The sequence below is a fragment of the Oenanthe melanoleuca genome, chromosome 8 (assembly GCF_029582105.1).
Source record: "Oenanthe melanoleuca isolate GR-GAL-2019-014 chromosome 8, OMel1.0, whole genome shotgun sequence".
NCBI lineage: Eukaryota > Metazoa > Chordata > Aves > Passeriformes > Muscicapidae > Oenanthe > Oenanthe melanoleuca.
The window spans coordinates 4,575,871-4,596,743 of NC_079342.1; the positions used below are offsets into that span (position 1 = coordinate 4,575,871).

The window sequence follows — 20,873 nt, forward strand, 5'->3', positions numbered from 1 at the left end:
GGAAAAAAATAAAGCCTTTTTACAGTTGGTTTCTGTGTAGCTTCAACTAAACTGGGTCCCTCAAGTCTGAAATTTTTCATCTGTTTAATCATCTCAAAGCTGAGCTGCTGCTTGTTGCTGGATTGCCTGTTGCATGCACAGGTGAAACAGCATTCTGGTAACCTTGTGAACAACCTGCCTCTCCCACAGGTGAGCTGCAGTCAAGAGTACCTGAAATAATATCCACTATGGAGAGGTACGTGGTTGAGGTTCAGATACACGTTGCTGTTACAGTGGAGTAATGAAATAGAGGCTTAAGCTCTTGAGTAATGAGCTATACATTTGAAAAAACCTATCTTGCTTCATTGTCTGAGATACAGCTTTGAAAATTCAGACTGTGGGTGGACGAATGCAGAGGCCCTGCTCCTTGAAGCTCTTGCACACTGCTGTATCCCGGGAGCCGGGCAGGACTCGCTCCCTCCGCAGGAGCTCTGCCACTGGAGAATTGTCCCGGTGCCAGCCGTGGCTCCAGGCCTGAATGCCCCTTGAAATGAAGTGGTTTCGATTCTGCTGCTGGTGCTTTGAACAGAGGCTGCATTGTGTGTGCTGTGCTCGGTGTCCTGAGGCCTGCAGCAGCCATCTTCCCACCTCCCACCACGCTCCTCCGGCTCCAGGGCAGCCAGGGAAGTGCCAGGCTCTCGCTGATCCATGTTCTGGTACCTGTTCAATCACAGGCAAGTGGTGCAGTCTGCGGGCTCTGTGCTTGCCAGGCCTCCCCCAGCTCCTGTGTGGCCACCTGCGGGATGGCTGCTCTGCCTGGGGAGGGCCTGATACCCTGGGGGTGGGTGGAAGTATGGAATCCATAGGAAATGGCTTCAGGAGGACCCTTGGCTGTGGAGGTGCTTTGCCACATACAGTGCTGCCCCTTTCCCTGTGGGATGAATGCAGCTCGCAGTGCTTTCCCTGTTCAAGCAGGTGTGTTGTAGCTGCAGGGCTTCACACACCGATGGCAGCCAGGCTCCCACCACTCCCATCACCACCTCTCCCCAAAGATGCAATAAAACAGTGGAAGTCTGCGTGGAATTATCACAGACACTACACTGCAAGTTGAGAATCCTCCCCACTATCCCCACACCCTCCTCCCTCTATGGTCTTTGGTATTTTCCATCACCAGTACTCTGTTAATGTATTTGCTGTGTGGATTAAATGCATTTGGGTGCTGTGGACATGCCTGGAATGTGGTTTGCCAAGCTCTTGTGTTGTAAGGGGACATAGAATGTTTCTTTCCTTTGCTGCAGATTCGTAGTAGAGATTTGCATCTGCCAGATTGGCTTTGCACAAAAGAATAAACAAAAAAGCACAGCTCCCTTGTGTCTGAAAGAGCAAAACCTGCACCATGCTCAGGTTTCAGAAAAAAAAAAAAAAAAAAAAAAAACCAACATAGAGAAGATCTCACCTTTCTGTCCTTAAAAAAATTTTGGGACTACAGTAGAGTTAGTCAGTCAGGAGACAGATGAACATGGGGTCTCTAGAGCCTGCCATAAGAACAAAACAGAAATTCAAGTGGGAATAGTTCCCTGTGGGATATGCAAGCTGATTTGTTGAATAAATGGCGATGGCACAGGAATTTCCTATTTAGTTTCTTTTTCTATCTCTCTAAAGAGTCAGTACCTACAGTAAGAAAAATTTCAGAAAAAGCTGTGGCCTAAGCCATGTGTATGTACTCATGCAATCATCAAAGGAGCCAGTGCTGAGTGTACTGTGAGTTCCTTCTACCCCTGCCCAAAACACAAAGCTAAAAATTACAGGCTTTGCCTTTCACTTCTTGAATAACTCCACTTTTAAATCTGATTCCTGAAACACAGGGCTGAGGTGGGCTGTTGTATATAACAGCATCTTGTCTGAAAATGTATGACAAGAGGAATTTAGCAGGAATTAGGAATGGAAATCTATAACTGCCTGCAAGTCAAAGATTATTGAGGATTATGTGTAAACATTGCCAGGGATGGTAAAAGTTTTGGGCTGAGCATGGTTGCATCTCAGAGTTGGGTACTGAGGGGCTTTTTTCTTTACACATACTGGCAATCAGTTCTGGGAAAGCTTTACTAGCAGCCATTATGTATTTTAGGAAGAGAAAGTCCACTCTTCTAAATAGCGCAAGCTGAAAACTGCCAGGGGAAAGTGGGTTTGTCTTCTTTGTGCTTTGCATAGAGATCCTGTGCAGCACTTCAACTCTTCACAGGTGGCCAGTTTGCAAGTCTCCCAGATTCTGCATGTTCTGTTTGGGACACCAAGGGTTGAATTTAACTGATGGAACTGGAAATGAGTTTTACCATAGACAATGATGGAAAATGCTAAATAACCTGGAGAGAAGGGAAGCAGTCAATCTTCCTCAAAGTTTAGCATTCAAACAGAAGATTTTGGCTTCTGGGCTCCTGTTGTAAAATGGGATTTAGCCTAACCCCACCCTCCCTCACCTCCAGTGATGATAAGAAAATGTTTGTGTCCAAATCAATAGGCTGCAGTGATGGACACCAAAGAAATACCCTGGAGTAAATGAATAATTCTGTATTCTGCACAGAGCTTGGCTGGTGTTCAGTAAATACATTCACTGTGTGGCCCAGACACTGTGCCAATGAAGAGAAAACAGAAAGAAGAGTGACTAGCAGCTCATTCAGCAATCACTGTCTTCAGTGCATTCAATATATGGAACCCCAGGCAAAATAACTGGGGGTCATGTTATAATTCCAGTTCTGTAACTCATTTAGAGTAGGCATGAGTCAATTCTAGTCCTGGCATGTCCCAGTGCCAAGGACTGGATTTTACAAGCTGAACATTCTTAAGCTGTCCTGTTCTGAGGGGGTTTTGTTTGTTTGTTTGTTTGTTTATGACTGAAGTTTATTTTACTACCTGTGTTGTGTATACATGGTATGAGAGATGAGTCTCTTTATGGATGCAGAGAAATAGTACAGATCAATGCTCGAGGAAACTAACTGCAGGTGTAAACAACCACATCCTGAATGGAGCCTGGTTGGACTCTTCTTTGAGGAAAACACCTCTAAAGTTCACAGGAATGATCTGCCAATTAACTGGGGGCAGCAGGGATCTGTAGTGTTACAGTGGCTTTTGGAGATGATAGTTGTTTCTTGCAGTTTCTGCAAGACAAAGGTGGAGTCAAGATTACCATGCAATTTTCCCAAAATATGCTATTGTAAAGAGGTTTGTTTTTAAAAGATGTCAGTGTGATCTAAGGAATTTCTTTTTTCTAACTACAAGAACTATAAACAATTTTTTAAGTATGAGGCAATAGTTGAGTCCATCACTAGATAATGTGTGGTCAGTTTGACCCTGCTGCCTTAATTTAAGAGGTCGTTTTCAAACCATTATGAAGAAGGGCTTTGTGCTGCCTTAAAGGGATATGGGCAATCTCTAAGAAACGAGCATAGTCACAGAGACAATTCCTTTGGCTCAGTTTTTGTTTGGTTGTTTCTCTTTTGATATCTGTGATGCAGTAAATTACAAAGGCATGCCAAGTCCAGACTTGTTTTTGTTTTAAATAAACTGCTGTGTGTAAATTGACAGGTTCCTTTGCAACCAGGTTATTTATAATAAAGTTTGTTATCCTCCCACCAGAGAATTTCTTTTGCCCACTATTAAGAGAATGCTTATGGTAACACCTCCCACCTCTGTCTGCACTGCAGTTACACAAAGTTCTCACCATTTCAATTGTGTCCTTTTAAAATCTCATTTTGTTGCCTGCTGGAATAGATGATTTCAATATGTGAGCTAGAGATTAATACTTCACCTCTGCTTGTTTGCTCTGCACAGCTCACCTTACCTGTATCTGTTCTGCTTCATTCCTCTCCTCCCACAGAACTGCTTGGGGAACTGGAGTCTTCAGCTGCTCCAAGTTTCTCAAAGATCCAGTTTGTGATGGTGGCTGGTTACAGCCGTCACTTCCTGGCAAAGGTAAAGGGCTTTGAAGGCTGCATTTGGTGAACTGGAGTCTCCTTCATGCAGTGTCCTTTCCCCCTTCCTGTAACAGATGATCTCTCACTGTCCTGTGTATCCAGCTCTCCAGGCTGGAAACTGTGCCTCTGCCTGTGCAGCTGTGAGCACGGGGACTGTTCAGAGCAAAGAGGTTCTTGAGTGTCTGCAAAAGCACCTGTAGGCCTGAAAACATTGTCATGGCAATGATCTGATCATGGCTGGTGTCAGTAGGGAAAATGTATCAAACTTTTTAAAACTTGTTCTCCTTACTGGTGCAATTTCACTCTGGCTCAAGCTAGCTTTAGACTACTATCTGTTTTCTCTTTTTACCAGCTAGGAGCAAATAGGCAGATGGACAAGTCTCTAATTACTTAGCCTCTGTCCTACCCACTTGACCTAGTGAGAGGATATTCAGGTGAGCAGTTTCATTCCTCTGGATGTTTTTTATACCAAATTGCAACCCCACCCTTCATATGTGACTCAGAATGAAGCAGTGACTGAAGATGGCTGTCTGCCTCACTGAAAGCTTTGCTTTGCTGATGGTGACATCATTAACAGAGACAAGAGCATAGTGGCCAAAGTGTGGGCCACGCCATGACCAATGACCACAGCCCCTGGCAACCAGTAATGTTGAACAAGAAGGCTAAGAGACAGAAATCTTTCCCCCCCATTTTCCTAAGGGCAGAATATTGCTGTCATGGGGGAGAGAGGCCAATGACTGGTTTTCACAAGGACACAAGGAGGGAGACACCCATCTAGCTCATAGATGTAGTGACAACATTGGGTGAATCAATGTGTGCTGTACAGCTTGTGCATGCAGCAAAGTCGTGGTGACCCAGGGCATGGAATAGTCTCAGCAGCCACGATTGCACTTGCTTGGCCTTTGTTCCAGAACCAAAACATATGAAGTGTCTTCTGATTCAATAGAGAAAGAAAAGGGACTACTTAACTCTTGCTATTCAAGGAGCATGTTTCTCCCAGCACTTGTTCCTTCCACTCTGTGGACTCCCAGAGGGGCCAAGTTGCTACTTTAGACCAGCTCCAGGAGTCAACTCTCTATTAGACACATCCAGGTCTGGAAGAGAATGTCCAGCCTGTTTCTCTTGCTCAGGGCCAGGGCTGGGCATCCCCAGCTGCACGGTCCCACTAAAGACAGGGCAGCTGCCAAATGCCTTACTGGAACCTGAGAAACAGCACTGTGACTGCAGGTTTGAGTCCTCGGGGCCTCACTTCCTGCAGGAGGAACCTGCAGCTTGAGCTGTGAGGTCTGTATTTCTGTGCCATGATCTGAGAAATTCATCCCGGTGTGAGGGGCTTTACCCTCTGTGCTGCTGGAGCTGGGGTGTGCTTCAGCCCCAGCCTTTCCTGGCTTGTAGAGGGTGCCCAGCACCAGGAAGAGGCTCCGTGCCTGCTCCTGCCCATGGAGCAGCCCAGCCCTGGGCCATTGCTGAGCCAGTGGCGGCACCTGCCGGTATTTCGCAGAAAGTTCTGGATACCGGCGATAAAAAGAAAGCAGCAGCGGTTCAGAGCAGGACACACGCGACCTCAGGTACAGAATGCAGTGATGAGGCTTAACCAGCTTCTCCCTGCTTGCTGTGGGAAAATCCCTAACCACATAAGAAATTCTCCTCCAGCAAAACTCCCTGCTTTCTAGCAAACTCCCTCTTAGATATGTGGGCAGCATGTATCAATATAGCTATAATAATTTGCACAAAATGAGCCCGCGTTCAGAATCCACCTAAATGCTGTTTATTTCCTGCACTGGAAGCAGTGGGATTTCTCTGGTTACACTGCGTTCTGCAATAATATTTCCCTCAGTAAATTTTATTGTCTCTTCATGTCAACTGAGGTTTAGGCCGTCGCCACGGTGTATTTCTGTCTTAAATAATTACTGCTTGTGGTAGTACTGCCAGGTGCCTTTAGCATTCCCAAATCAAAGAAAAAGAACAGCTTGGTCCTGAGGGCCCCATGGATGGACGGCACTGGGGGATGGGGCATAGATTAGCAGAGCACTAGGAGGTGGTGTGATAATGTACACTGAAAATTTTTACTTTGTTTTCATAAATCCCCAGGATATTGCCATTCCAATTCAGTATTTGTGCCAGCTAGTTGATATTCAGTTTTGTTTCCCATAGAGGTAAGGTGAGGACTTCCTCTCTTTTTGTAGCTTCTTGTTCCCACTGAGATATTCACAGGACATTTACCAGTTTTCAGCCACGTCTGACAGATAGCTGTTAACTTCTGACAATTTAAGGTGTGGTCTTACAGAAGAAAATGACCCTTTAACTGCCATTATTGAGGGGAAAGACTGGCAAGTTCCTTGCTTGGTAGACCTCAGGTCATCCATGCTGGGCAGGAATGAGGAGAGGCATTGCAAATGAGAGTCATTAGTACTGCTTCTCCCAGAACTACTTGTTCTATCTCAAGATCTTGTATCTTTTATTGAGAGTTGCTTCCCTCCCACTAAATCCACAACATTCACAGCATTTGCCAAGAAAAAGTCATGCCCTGCTGTCCTGACCATTCCTGTACTCTGTACACTGCAGCGTGGCAGATGTTATTAAGGGTTGGCTAACACTGTGAGTGAGGCACTCTGTGCAGCATCTGTGCTACAAGAAAATGAAGATCTCTTGTCTCGCTGCGGGACGCTCCTCAGGAGGGGTGTAGCAAGACGCCAGTTCAGTAGCTGTCCCTCCTCCTTGTGCTAAATCTCTCAAGACTCTCTTTTAGGTTTGCTGTGAACAAGCAGGATTTCCAGCCAGCTGTCTGCCTGATTTACACCCATGTAAATCAGGGCTGACTCCGAGTCTCTCCTATCTTCGAGCTCTCCTGGTGTTACAGACCTGCTGTGCTGCACCTGTGCTGACAGCAGCAGGTAGGGCAGGAGGGTGCAGACATCCCTGAGCCAGAGAAATGGGGGCTGGTACAGCTCTCTGGTGCAAAGCTGCACATTGTGGCTCAGCCTGCATTTGCTTGGAACCAGGCCCAAGCTAATAAACCCAACTAGATTGCTTCCAGACCCAAGCTGGCCCGGGAGGAGCCAGTGCAAATGTCACTGCGCTGTGGTGCTTGCTCCGAGCTAGCTTAATTGTCTCTGTGGGCACGGGCCAGCTCCTGCACCTGCAGGGCAGGCAGGGAACGCTGCATGTCCATGGACTGAAGCACTGAACGCATCACCAGAGATGTCTTGGCCAGGTTGTACCCACATCTCCTGCTTCCCAGCCCCTGTCCCTGGCAAGGCTTTGCTCTCTCCTGCTGCTCTCTACGACATGCTGCAGTGGCTGTGGCTTTCGCACACAACTTGTTTATAGGGCACTGCCAGCTGTTCAGTGGCGGGTTGCCTTATGGATGTGCGGTGCCGGGGCAGCCGCACGCCTGAGCAGCTTGCCTGGGGACAGGCACGAGGATCCTCGACGACCGCGGGCAAAGGGAAAGGGTCCAGGCCCAGGGCAGCGGGGCCGCGGGAGGGAAAATCATGGACCTCTAGGGAGCCAAAGTGGGCAATGCAGGGATCTCCCCACCGGGCGGGCACCGGGAAGGTGCGGACCCGGGGCGCACCTATTCCCAGGCTGACCCTCCCACCGGCCCCGCAAACACGGGACACCCGCGATCCCCCTGCCACGCTCCGCGATGCACAGCCGGACCGGGCCCGCGTCCGAACCCCGCCGCCAAACCCCGAGGGGCGGCCCCGGCGGCACAGCCCTCCCCCTGCCCGCCCCGACTGGCCCCGCCAGGGTAATGGCCCGGGCCGCCTGCGCTCTGGCAGCCGGCCCTGCGGCGGGGGAGCGGGGCTGAGCCCGTGCGCCCGGCGCGGCGGCGGCACCGGCACCGGCGGGCAGCGCGTCCCCCGGGCGGCCCCTCCCAGGTAGGAGCGCGGGGGCGCGGCTGTCACCGCGCCCGGCCGGGCTGTCCCCCCTCCCTGCCTCGGGGACCGCGGCGAGCCCGGCGGTGGTGAGCCCGCTTTGCCACCGCGTCCGCGGTTGCCGGGGCTGCCGCTGTTCGGATGCTGACAGGCACCGGCCTCCAAACAACCCGCCCGTGTGCCGGGCCCCCTCCCCGCCCCTCCCGGCCGCGCTCGCCTTCCCGGGAGCGGCTCCGAGCAGCCCGGCAGTGTTGCCTGGAGAGGGAGCGAAACCGACGCGCGGTACCGGCCGCCCCGTCCCTTACGGAGGAGCCGCCGCCGGGGTCCGAGCGCTCCGACCGGTGTGTGTGAGACAGCGGGCGGGGGCTGAGGGCAGCGGGGGCTGAGGGCAGCGGGGGCTGAGGGCTGCGGGCTGAGGTTTGCGGGCTGCGCCGCCCCACGCGCGGCGGTTATCGGCCGTTGGCGGCGCGAGGCTGAGGCGGGACGCGGCGGGACGGAGGGCACGGGGCTGAGGCGGCGGGTCCGGGGCGGCCGCCCGCGCTGACAGCCCGTGTGCCGCTCGCTGCAGGACACTGGCGAGGGCCCTGGCAGCGGCCGCAAGACATGCACTGCGAGCTCGCCGCGGCTCAGAAAGACAGCGCCCGCCTCGAGGTGACCGACAAATGCCAGGGAGCGCCTCGGAAGGATCTGCCGCGGGTGACTCGTCCCGGCGCTGGTAAAGCTCACTTGAATCCTCAGATGTCCTTTAAAGTATCTGTCGGCAACAGCAGTGACCACACGGAGCCTCAGCAGAGCCCACCTGAAATGTCAGCACCTCTGCTAGATTTCCTCCCCAAACGACCCAGCATATTCGAGAGGATTCCGATTCTGCCCCGGGCGCAGGAGCTGCGATGCGCTAGAGGCTCGAAAGATTATTTCCAGCAGCAGAAACATCAAAGCGTGAAGGGTGAGTTTGAAAATGCATGAATTGAACACTACCATCACCAAAAACCTATTCACCAAACAAATAAAAACGTAACAAGCTTCTCTCCCCCCTTTTTACTCTTCAGTGTGTTTTCTAACTTGTTTATTTCACTTCAAGCTCTAAAACTTTTTTTTTTACTGAGTACCTTGGAGGGACAAGATAAACCAGACTGTGTTTTGCTAGTATAAAGCTGAGTGTCTCTCAATAGTATTTAAAATATCTTGAGACCAGCATCTTCTTTAGTTGTCCTGAGCGGGTGCTGCTCGTGCGGTCGCGTCTCAAAGGTTTTGGGGTTGGTTCTGAAGACTGGGCTGGTCTGTCCTGCACCAGGGAGTGCTCGTGGGGTGTTTGCGAGCCTGCCTGGCTGACAATAAACGCCCGGTTCTTATTCAGCAGTTTCACCACGGTTGCTTGGATTTTATAGTTTGTATTTCAAGGAGGTGCTACAAATGCTGGATTCAGGCGGTGAATCCTCAGACTTAGGAGCTCCTGGTGCCCAAAAGGTCAAATTCTTCTAGTTAACAAATGCCTGATTTTCAGCTGTCCATCGTTAAAAAAATGGCACTGAGGTAGGGTAAGGAGTTGTTTACTAAAATATCTGTTAATTACGCTTTTCAGCTAGAACTTACTAACTCAGCTGAAATTTGTTAATCAAAATTCAGTTTTAAGATAATCCCTCTAAGGTGTCACTGGATGGGTTCAGAGGGAATTTGAGGATTCCTTTATGCTGCAAAGTCGATTGCATAGACTTACACCTAAGGTTATTAACATTAAGACAATGTTTTCTGCAATGTTAAGAGGTAATTACCTTTTTTCTTATCAGTTCAATCCCATTCTCTATTTTAGATATGTACATGCAGTTATCTTGTCGGTGTAAGACTGTTCTCACTGGGATTGTTTCCAGTTCCATCCATTCTTCTGAAAATCAAAAGTAGGCTGCATGCCCTTGGACTAGTGACATTTTCTTTTGTGAGCTTGTTACCTAGGGTGATGGCACCTTTCATTGCCATGAAGTTATGTTAATGAACACCTCGATCTGTGCTAGGTCTGTCCTACAGACTCTAGGATGTTTGTTCATCACCACTGAATACAGACAGAGTGGAGCAGTAGGTTATAAATTACCTTTTTTATTTTTCTGTTTGTTAATGCTGCAATTCTTCTCTCCTGATTAAAAAAAAAAAAAAAAAAGGTTAATGTTTGGCAGGAATGAAATGAAGATCTGTTACACAGACTCCTGTTTGGAGGGGGGAGAAGGAGGATTCACATAGTGTAAAGGGAGACCTACAAGCCCTTGTACCACTGTGCTGCTGCAGCTGCTGCCTGTGTTAGGGACTCAGGGGGTGTTGTAGTTCCTTGTGGCCCCACGGTGCCATTTGACAGGGTTCGTATTAGCTTAAAATCCTGCCCATGCATTGCCCTGTCCAGGCAGACTGTTGAAACACTTTTAAAACCTTTTTCCCTTTGAGCTGTTTAGCCCTCTTTTCATGCATCTCCCTCTTTCTGTTGCAGAGGGGAGGGGGATAGAGAGGGAAAGAGGAATAATTTAATTTTGCATTCACTTGGGATTGTTACAGTAGATGTAGGTGGGCTTGGGAGAAGGTTCCTAATTCATCTTTCCTGACTGATCAATTTCCCATTTTCACCACTGGAGGGGAAAAAAGTGTTTTAAATTTTGTTGCTGTTTTTTTAGTATGTTTTCTGTCCAGGGTGTTACCTTGTGGTTGCTTCAGTGTATGGGTGATTTGAGTCATGGGAGTAAGTAGGAGGTGTCCATGGGCAGGATAGGGTTCATTTAACTGAGCAGGAGGGTTTGTTGGATAATGTTGGATTTTTCCAAAGATGGCACCACTGAGTTTTTTGGGTTGCTTCCTATTGTTTGTTTGTTGGGGTTTTTTGTTTGGTTTGGTTTGGTTTGGTTTTGCCTTTTTTTCCCCCCAAGAAGACATTTTCAGGAGGAGCTAGGGAAAGTAAAATTTAAAGTAACATTCTGAGTCTGATTTAAAATGTGTGGGATGTGCTCCTCCTTCTGACATGGATGGTGTCAGCAGGTGCTTTAATGTCCACTGGGGCATTTTGGAGTGCTCACTGTGCTCCAATTCAGAAATCAGAGTGTATCTAAAGCAGGCTCTGCCTCAGACAGGAGAGCTGCTGCTCTTTCAAGGAGCAGTGCAAACCATCTCCCACCAACCCTGGTTCTCTCAGCAAGATAAAGGACTGGGGTAGCTGCATGTGGATGTGATATACCAAGATAAAGCTAAGAAGTGGAAGTGAGTGAGATACTCAGGTTTACCCAGTGAAAGGTTTTGGGAAGGAAACTGATGACAGCTTGATTTCAGACCGTCGTGCTGTGTGTCTCCTGTTCTCCGGCCCCAGAGTGCCATGTACCCAGTAATTCCCTCTGCAGTCTGGGTTAGATTACAGAATGTGCCTCCTGGTTTTGGTTTATCCACAGTTGAAAGCTGCAAGTAAGGAGTGTAAAAGATGCTCTCTAGCAAGAGCAAAACTGATTTTTATAGTTGCCTGTAAGGTTTTTTTCCCCTAAACAAATATCACTTTAATTTTTTTTTTTTTTTTTTAAAGAATGAATCAAAATGATACACTGCTCTACTAATAAAAAGGGCAGCTTTGAAGTAATCACAATGGGGAAGAAGTATCCTGCTGTTGTAATGTCTCTGTGGTGTTACTCTGCTGCTTCATATGTTTAAGTTATGATCCTGCAAAATGCTTCCGTGCCTGAGCAAGTCTTTTGGACTTTCTGAACAGCAAAACAAAAACTTGAGGGGTTGTGGTGAGGATTATTTCTGGGAATCAGATAATTTGGGTCTAAACCTTTCAGGATGGAGCTGCTGGTCATTTGCTGAAAATACCAGTATTTTGGGATTGTGCTGCATGGGGTTTTTTGTTTGGGAGCTGTTTAAAATAAATGCCCAGTTTTCACCCAGCTAACCCCTTCTGATGTGGCTGGCTGTGATAGGCACCACGCTTTTCTTGGTCATTGATTTCCCTGTGTGTCACAAGGCAGAGTATTTGCATACAGAAACTGCTTTTCAGAGGCATTTGGCATAGAATAACTACCATAAGGTATGAAGTCCGTTTTCAGTGTTTTCCTGGGATTCTGTGGCTTTGGTTCTGTGTTGTTGAATTTGTAACACAGGGCAGAATACTTATTGTCTACAGGGAAGAAGCTTTTGGGAAGGCTTTAGTGGTGACAAAAGAGCAATCTATAAAGATGCCAAATATCTCAGTTTCTAAATGACATTGATTATGGCTGTTACCAGGAAACACTTCTCCTTTTCATTCTTTTCCAGTTTTGTTCAGTGTACCTAATTCATGACTCAGTAGAAATGACGAGATTTATCCTGTTAGCTGTGCCACTGGGAAATCATCCAAATGGCCCGGACCTTTGCAGCAACCACTTCAGATATTAACTTACAGTGGGCAAAACAATAAGCTGGTCAAGTTGCAGTAGTTGGATGTTTCCTTGTTGAGAGTATGTTTTATTCAGACAAGGAGAACAGGCTTGGATTTTTTTTTGTTTGTTGTTAACTGTAGCTGCTTTCAGCAAACATACAACCAATGTATTGAAATGTATTAATTTCCTTCTGTTGTTGAGAAGGAGGGGTAAATCTTGCCATTTAATCTCCCTGTGACTATTTCCTCGGTTATCAGGACTGTCCTTGTGAAAGTAACAGCTTATTCTGTTGAGATTCTAAGCAAAAGCATGTACTTTGGTTATATGCCTTATTAGGTGGATTGACTTGTCTTGGGCCTGATGTTGCCATTTTCTTTCTTACACCTTATCTGTGTTCATCTGAATAATCTCACTGGAGCAAGTGTGACTGCCCAGAGCTGATAAATATGATGTGAGCTGATAAGGAGACAGGGACAAGTTCACTGCTATGGTGATGTCTAAACTCTGTTTTATGTAGAGCTGTAGTAAGAATTAATTCTTATTTTCACTCTTGCTGCATTTGAACTCTGCTACAAAAGGAATTGAAAGGTTGGTCTGAACAGAATGTGCAGCTACAGAACTATATTTTTATTTCACGGTCTTTTTTTTTTTTTTTTTTTTTTGCCTAACTTTGTTTTGTAAGGGGAAAAAGGAGAAGAAACTGCAAATTGGAGAATGTGTTCATAAATTCATTTGGAATAAATTGTGACTGTCCTCTCCTCCCTTAAACTGCCTATAATGCTTACTTGTCTTGAATAGGCAAATGACTTTCAGTTACTTGCTGCTGAAGGAAGTTCTTCTAATGTTCTGTGTTGCAAAATCAGTCACTGACTTGAAGATGAGACTTTCATGGAATTAATTTAAAAGAGGTTTAATTGTTTCTAATCATTAAATCCATTGTAATTTAGGACTCGTTAGTGGAGAATATTTAGCAAATATAAACCAGGAGATCTAATGATCAACCAGTCATATAAAGGCATTCAGTACTTGTAAAGTAAAAGGAAAAAACTCTTTTCTTCTTCATGAAAAAAACTACAGCTACTGGAAAAGCTCAAGAGAATAAATGTTGTATCTATTTTAATATTGTGTAGAATTATAGGGAATAATGGATAACATCAGATTACTCTTAACAAAGAAAAGTCTAATCATTGGAAGAATTTTTTTATCTGATTTAACTTTTGTTTGAAGGAACAGAAGTTAAAAATAAATCACTTGTTCTGTCTTGAAAATGTTACAGTAATGGAAGTTATTATATACTGAGCTAAGTGGAGTGAGAAGAAAAATACCCTTTCTTCTTTTATTGTAAGAAAAGTCTGCATCTTGCAAGGGGTTAAGTATGTACATTGCTGCTCCTGTGAACAGTTTAATCAACTACAAATTTTCTGACATACAGCATTCTAAATTATCATTTAGATATAACTGAATACATTATTTATGTCTTAACAGTTCAGCCCTGTATACACATAAACTATTAAGTGTATGGTGAGGATCTTTAATGTATTTGAAATTATATTCTGAGAGAGTTCCAAGATTCTTTTTATTGAAACTGCTAAATTTAAGGTCAATGTCTTCTAGGAAACTGCTGCTTCATTGCAGTAAAGTGGTTTGGCTTTTTGTCGAATAAGAAGGACAGAATTTTACCCTAAATCATTAATATCAGTAGGAGTCTCACCACTAACTTTAGATTGGTCAGTATTTCAATCCCAATATTGCAGAAGTTCTTTTTCCTGTGTACAGGGAAAAGCTTGTAGAACAAATAACAAGTTTCTATGAAATCCATGTGTAAGCTAGGAAGTGAAATAACGTATGGACTATGAGAGAAATCTGTAGTACTGTGAATATAATTTCAATGCTCGGTACCATAATTACCATGATTCTAGAAATTCTGCCATTTAGTGATTTTAGAGCTGTCGAAGATGTTGATGGCAGGGTAATTGGAGAGGGAAAATAGATGTAAACCACTCCATTTTGCACTCCAGATTTCAATCATTGTATGTCAACAAGCTTGAACCAGGCGTGCAATCTAGTAATCATTTCACAGTGCCTGAAACAGCTTTTAATAGACTGGGGTTTGTTTGCTCTTTTTTTTCCTCAGCCACCCAACGCTGTTTCCCAGCACATTGCTGTAACTCAGAATACAGGGTTCCAAAGCAAGGGCAGTGCTCACTGACTGTGGTACAGCGTAATCTTTCCCCATAAATGTGCAAACAATAGCAAAAGTATGTGTTTGGGAATATGGCACAGCTGTTATCTTCTGCCGGGAGCAGGCAGCGTTACAGTGACATAGAACGACCAGTTAGAACCACTCCGGCCGTTTTATTGCCTGTAAATGGGGCGTGTAAAGAAAAGCAAGGGCTGGTCCCTCCGTTCAGATAACCATCGGTGCAGACTAGCCCTGCACTACCTTTCTGCACAGGCTTTGAAGAACAGAGGCAAAGAGTTTCCCTTTTTCCTTCGCCTCCTATTATATTTCTGGCACCCTGTATGTGAAATCTCGGTTGGAACCTGAACTTGCTGTTCTGAGAATCTGTGCTTCACTGGTTACCTGGAACAAGGACTTCTTTTTTTTTTTTTTATTTTATTGCAGTCATTAGTTTGACTATATGAAATGATTGTTAATGATTATTTGTAGACAGAGGACTGCTTGTAAAACAGATGAGACATTGCCAGAGCTGCAGTAGGAAATTGATCCAAATTCTATATTTTAGGTTAATTTTGAGCGTTACAAAGTTGATCTCAGTCAACTCAAAGTGCTTAAGCTCTTTTCATTTAAAGCAACTGTTTTGCTTTAATAATTATGTTTTACTTCTCCGTATTTATGTTTGAATGTATAGGTGATTATCTTAGCTAATAGATTGGTAAGGAGCACTGTGATTGAATTTACAGCACCAAATTTATTCTAAAGGTTAAATGAGTGCAAAACATCATAAACTGCACTTAATTCTGGCATTTACATGTGTGATAAGAGGGCTTTGTAAGAGCTGTAGAGTTGTTAGTTGTTTTACAATGAGGAGAAAGCAAATTCATTCTTACATGTTGTTTGCATATTAGCCAGAGGGAGAAATGACACTAAGGCGACATCATCAAATACAGTAAAAAACTAACTTTTTAATACAGATGTCCATTGTTGTTTTAAGTGCTTAGGGGGTTGGTGGTTTGGTTTATTTTGGAACTTGCTGAACTATATGAAGTGTGTCTCCAGGGGCCTGGTATTTTAATACCTTGTAGAAGGTTGTATAACAGTAGATGATGTATTTTGCCTGCCTTCCAGTGCTGTAAATAAATTACATGTGCTGGCTTGGGAGAATGTATGTGAGGTGTAAATCAAAGGCTAATATAAGAGGAAAAATACCAATTAGTAATGTCTTGCAACAGGTTAGAGTTTCTTTACTAATTTATCTATAATCAAGAGATATAAGAGCAGTAATATGTATAAAAATGTTAACATGAGGGTCTTACCTAGAACGGGTAGAGGATCTAGGATTATTTAAAATAAGTGTTGTGATTCACTGCTTTTTCACAATTTGCTATGGTTAAGTTGCTTAAATACTGAAGTGAACAATCCCCTAGGCAAAGGAAGATAATATAATTTTAAGTGTATTGTTAAAATTGAAATTTGATAGCTTCCACTCTCTAATCCTATCTAAGTCTTGGTTGTATTAAAAGGAAAATAGATACATGTGTCAGTTTTGGAGCATAATCTTTCTTTTGAGTCTAAAGGATGATAAATGTGCTTCAGACAAGCAACACAGCAGTTTATTGGTAAGAATGTTTTGCTAAATACTACATGCTTAACGCAATCCCCATTCCTTTATAATAAGTTTAAATATTAATTCTTTGGAATGCTAGATGCCTAAAGCTAGATAGAAATGCTGTGCAGTTTCAGATATCTAGGAGTGGGCTTGTGAAACAGGATATTTAACTGGGAGAGATGAGTAGCACATTTCAGAGTTATTAGGGCAGAACAACAATGCAAGAGGATGACTTAAAAAGTTACAAAATTGTTTTCTGTGCATGAGGCTTAAATACCTTAGAGTTATTTATTTGAACCACAAGAGTAGATTTCCTATCTATGTAGGTTCTAGATTGCATTTTTTATTATTATGTTGTTTAACTTCTTAGCTGCCTGCCCTCTAAAACAGCTGGCTTTGATTTAACCTGAATCCTTCACTGAGAGGGAGTGATCAGTCACAATGACTGCGAGTTGTGCTTTTTGATGGAACATCTCTGTAGTGACTGAAGAGAGAATAGGACAGGAATGGTGCTCAAGGAAAGCAGCAGTTTGTGTTCAGAAGGACCCACATCACTCTAAATTAGCACTTAGTGTTTTGCATACCTTCCAATCCCCATCTGTGCTGGACAGAGAGGAGAGAGTTAAAGTGAGAACAGATAAAAGAGGAAATTTTTGTTTTATTACCCAGTATTTTCTGGGAAAATCCCAGAAAGGTTTTAACATAAGGTTTCATAACTCTTGCTTTGCCCTGCTGCTCCTACTGAAATTGCAGGGAGTTGACTTCAGGAGGCCAGTATTGAATATTTTTGAAAATTCCTTCCATGCTCCTTTGAGACACAGAAGAGAAGATCCAAGTGTTGAATTCTCTCCTGGAGAAAAAAGTGTGCAAGCCCTTGTAGCCCAGTAGCTCAGGTGCCAAGGTCAGTTAGCACAGCACGTTCACCTTCAATTTTTCTTGTGTTCTACACCATGCATGGGTATAAAACTGGTGTATCAGCCATTGTATGTGAAACAGGCAAAAGTGGTGAAGGATTGTGCCAGCAGCCAACGTGGCTGAGTATATAAATACTTTAAATTAACAGAACAAGGGTGCTTGGGCTCTGTTCTAGACTACTATTTTTATCATTTTGGGGCAAAACTCTGTTCTGGTCATGATATTTCTACAGCCAGAGCATGGTGCAGGGAAAGACAAGCCAGATTTGGAATCTGAAACGGGGCAGTTCTTTGGGCAAACTCTCAGGGCCAGCTTAATTTTCTGTGCTGAGAGACAGAGTTTGTTAGTTCAGGTGCAGCGTTGGGATGGTGTGGCTGTGCTGTGTTTGAGGTCTGATCTGTGGTGGTGTAGGGCTGTATCAGCCCAGGGTGGCACTTGCTCAGAGTGTGGCTGCAGCTCCTCTTCAGAGTGTGTGTATGGCCTGGGTTTCTCTCCTGACTACATGAAATTAGCTGTGTGTTTGCCCTTGTTGGTGCATCTGTAAGCATAAATGGTGGAAAGTGCAAAATCCATCTTTGTTATCTTTGGGAGAGTAAGGTTTTTAACAGAACATTTGAGTTGGGCTTGTTGCTGCTTGGCATCCGGATTGTGCTGTCAGTTGTGGAATTGTTGCAGAGGAACAAAATCTGTTTATTTTAGTGCTTGATGTGCTGAGGTGAGGAAAGGAGGCTGCATTAAGAGAGCTGTGTTGGACATAGCCAAGAATCGGGAGGAAAATTTCTGCAACCCACCCCCCAGTTTTCTGGGTTGCTCTTGCCTCCCAGCAGATGGCAGAGTTTCTTGGGGTGTGTTGTTTTTGAGGCAGGAATCACCCGATGGGCTGTGTGTCCCTCCCTGGGCTTTTGAGGTGCAGGTGGCTGCTACAAGCTTCCCAAGATCCTCATCACTCTGGCAGAACACATTTTGCACACAGCTGAAACTGTCTCCCGGACATGAACAAGAAAAAGCAACACTAAATTCCTTCTTTCTGGATATCTGATTGTTGTAATGTTCAGTTTCCTTGAAGTTATCAGAACTGGTTTATGTTCAACTGAAACTGAACTGGCCTGATCCCATTGTCCCTAACTCTGGTGCAAATCTGAAGCGATGCCATTTTAAATCCAAGAGTGGATTAAAAAGGAGTCAGACTTGAGGTCTGGAGAGCTTATGCATAAAAATTTGTCCTCTAAGTATGGACTCAGTTCACTTGGCAAAAGAAAAAGACATCTCACGCTTTTAATCTGAACAGTTTGCTTCTTATTTTTCCTCCTGCCAACTTACCACAAATCCGCTTTTATTCTTTTTCGAGTTCTTGAGCTATTCGAGGTTTGCTGACTTGTCATAGTTTTGTGGGGATAAGCTACAATGTGTGGATGGTTCTCCTTTCAGAACAAAGATCACCATGCATTTCAGCATCTCTCTGGTTTGGATGGATATGCAGGAAATTTAAGGGGATATTTAGAACCACTAGAGCCCACTTGCTCTTTCGCTGCCCTTGTGTCTTAGTGACCTTTTCTTTCTACTCTCTTGGCCTCCTTACTGTGCCACTGTGCTATTAGTTTATTTTAAAATGTATATCTAAAGGGTTGTAACTTACTTGAATTGTGGGCTAAATGAGTGGAAGCATGGCAACTGGTGTAAATAGCTTTTGGTCTGCTGAATATGTAAACACTCAAAATCTGTCAGGGTGATTTGGCTGGCTTTTATTGGAATCGTTATTCATATGAGATCTCCTTTCTCTTGTACTGCATCCTGTCAGAAGCTATTAGGCAGAGATTGCTGGCATAAGTACTCAAACTGCTTTGTCAAAATGCACTTCTATACCTGTTGCTTTTACATTTGCTAGTTCCATAGATAGTTTTACAAGTGGATATGTTCTGGAAGATTAGTCATAGAAAGCTAATATAAAGGGACCAAAACCTAGAAGGTGAGAGCAAACTGGGATGATTAATCATCAGCAGTGTTTTGAGCTGAAATGTATGCTAGCATTGGCTACAAGTGCAGCTTATTTCACAAGTTAGAATGAAAACACTCTGGTGTGTTGCAGACTTGCAGCCTCAGCGGTACCCAGGTTGAGTTTCTCAGAATGAGACTAACCTGCTTGAGGAACTTTCCTGCTAAGGGCTAGTGTTAATGCCAACAATAGGTTTTTTATTAGCTGCTGGAGAAGTTGCTGGAAGACTTGAAAATTAAGAACAGTAAACATCAGAGGTGATAAAGAAGTTTTATGCATGGGCTAGATGTTTCGGCAGCAAGCAGTCGCTCTGAAGAGACAGGGAGGTAGTTTTGGATCCTAGATAATAACTTGAGAGAAAGCTTGGTGAAAAATAGCCTCATAGTCAGCTAGCATTTAGATAAAAATGAATTATGACACTGACTACCACTAGAGAAAACGATCTGGGAGATAGGATACAGTTCCAGTGTGAAGTCTGCTGACTGCAGCATTTGCTAGTTTGATGAGCAGCCCTGATTCTGAATATGTTGTGTACGGGAAGGAGCTTCCAAACAGTGATTTGTAGATCAGAATCACAGTTCATGTATATGGTGCCCACACATCTGTCAGAGGCACTGGTCTTGTTTTGGTCCAGAAGGAAATCTCCCGTTGCATCCTTTCTGAGCTGAGGGTGGCTGTAGGTTTTCTCTCTTGGTAACTAAATATTTTCTGAAATGAACCTGATCTTCAGCACCTTCTGTGTCTTCTAGATTGGTTTATTCTTCCACAGGGATTATCTGGGCTTGACACTAGGAAGGATAGACATTCTAACACTATACTGATTTTCTGACATATGGTGCCCAAGGATGGCATGAGTTGTTTGTCACTGGAGTTTTTAAAGATGGGCTGGATGGAAATCCTACTGTGGAATGTAATTCTTTGGACCCAGCTGTCTTTCCTGTGACATTTTTAATTCCCACACTCAACTGTTAGGCACTAGAGAGTTAGAAGAGGTCTCTCAAGCTGTAATAGTCAAGGCTTCTATCCTCTTTGACTTGCTGAACAAAGTTCAGATCCCTCCTTGTCTAACGTTGGTGTTTCTGGCCACTCATTTGTTTGTCAAGAAAACACTGAGAAGGCATACAATAAAAACCAGGCTGAGTGAAGGGCTTGAAGAGCACCAGTTGGGAGAGCCAGTGGTGGGACAACTGGGCATGGAAAATGATTGATTTTATGTGCAAAGCAGTTGTGAAATGTTCTGTGGCATTCTGGGGACATGCCATTGCTAACAAATGATTGCCTGTTGGGGATAGAAAATGCCAGCCATTGTTCTGAAGAAGGAAATAGTCTTATTGATACTGAATTAGGCTCACATTGAATTATTATTCATTTGCAGTGCATCCTGTTTTCCAAATACAAAAATCAACTGAAGGCCTGCAGCACTATTGGCCTTCAGTTGTTGGTTGTATCTACATCCCTATGGTCCAGGTGGAGTTTAGACTGTTTATATCTAGGGATGGAATGTGGCAGAAATTGACATTAAAGAGCAGCTGAAAGAAACTGGTTTTTTTAAGAGTTCATCAGACTAGTTCTTGTTTTACAGCAAGCCTGAGAGTGAGGCTGGCAGAGGTACATGTATTGGTAGATAAGACTTAACTTCTGGGATGCATTTTGAATTGTCACATTCACTGCTGATGGCAGAAAAATAGTGGTATAGAAAACAATATTGTTGCCTTTTGAAGGGAATAGAAACTGACTTAACTATAGAAATTTAGATGCACACCAGATACAAATATTTTTTACAGTGGCAGTGTTTTTTATACAGCTCTGAAAGTTTGAGTTTTGTTCCCAGTGTTATTGAATAGTTTCTCTTGAAATCCCAACAGAATATAGAAAGCCACTACCACTAAAATTTGTTCCTTCAGTTTAAGGGAATATTTTTATTTAATAAAAATCAGGAAGTGACTGGCATTTGACATTGATTTCTT

At 44.3% G+C, this 20,873-nt stretch overlaps 1 protein-coding gene across 1 annotated transcript in view; it reads left to right on the forward strand.

The window, feature by feature from the left end:
- Positions 1-7,823: 7,823 nt before the first annotated feature.
- Positions 7,824-20,873, forward strand: part of GLIS1 (GLIS family zinc finger 1) — a 177,742-nt gene continuing 164,692 nt past the window's right edge. Inside the window, exons 1-2 of the mRNA XM_056496986.1 lie at positions 7,824-8,172; positions 8,400-8,777. Coding sequence (XP_056352961.1) covers positions 8,435-8,777 — 343 coding nt within the window. The 5' untranslated portion in view covers positions 7,824-8,172; positions 8,400-8,434. The remainder of the gene's footprint in view (positions 8,173-8,399; positions 8,778-20,873) is intronic.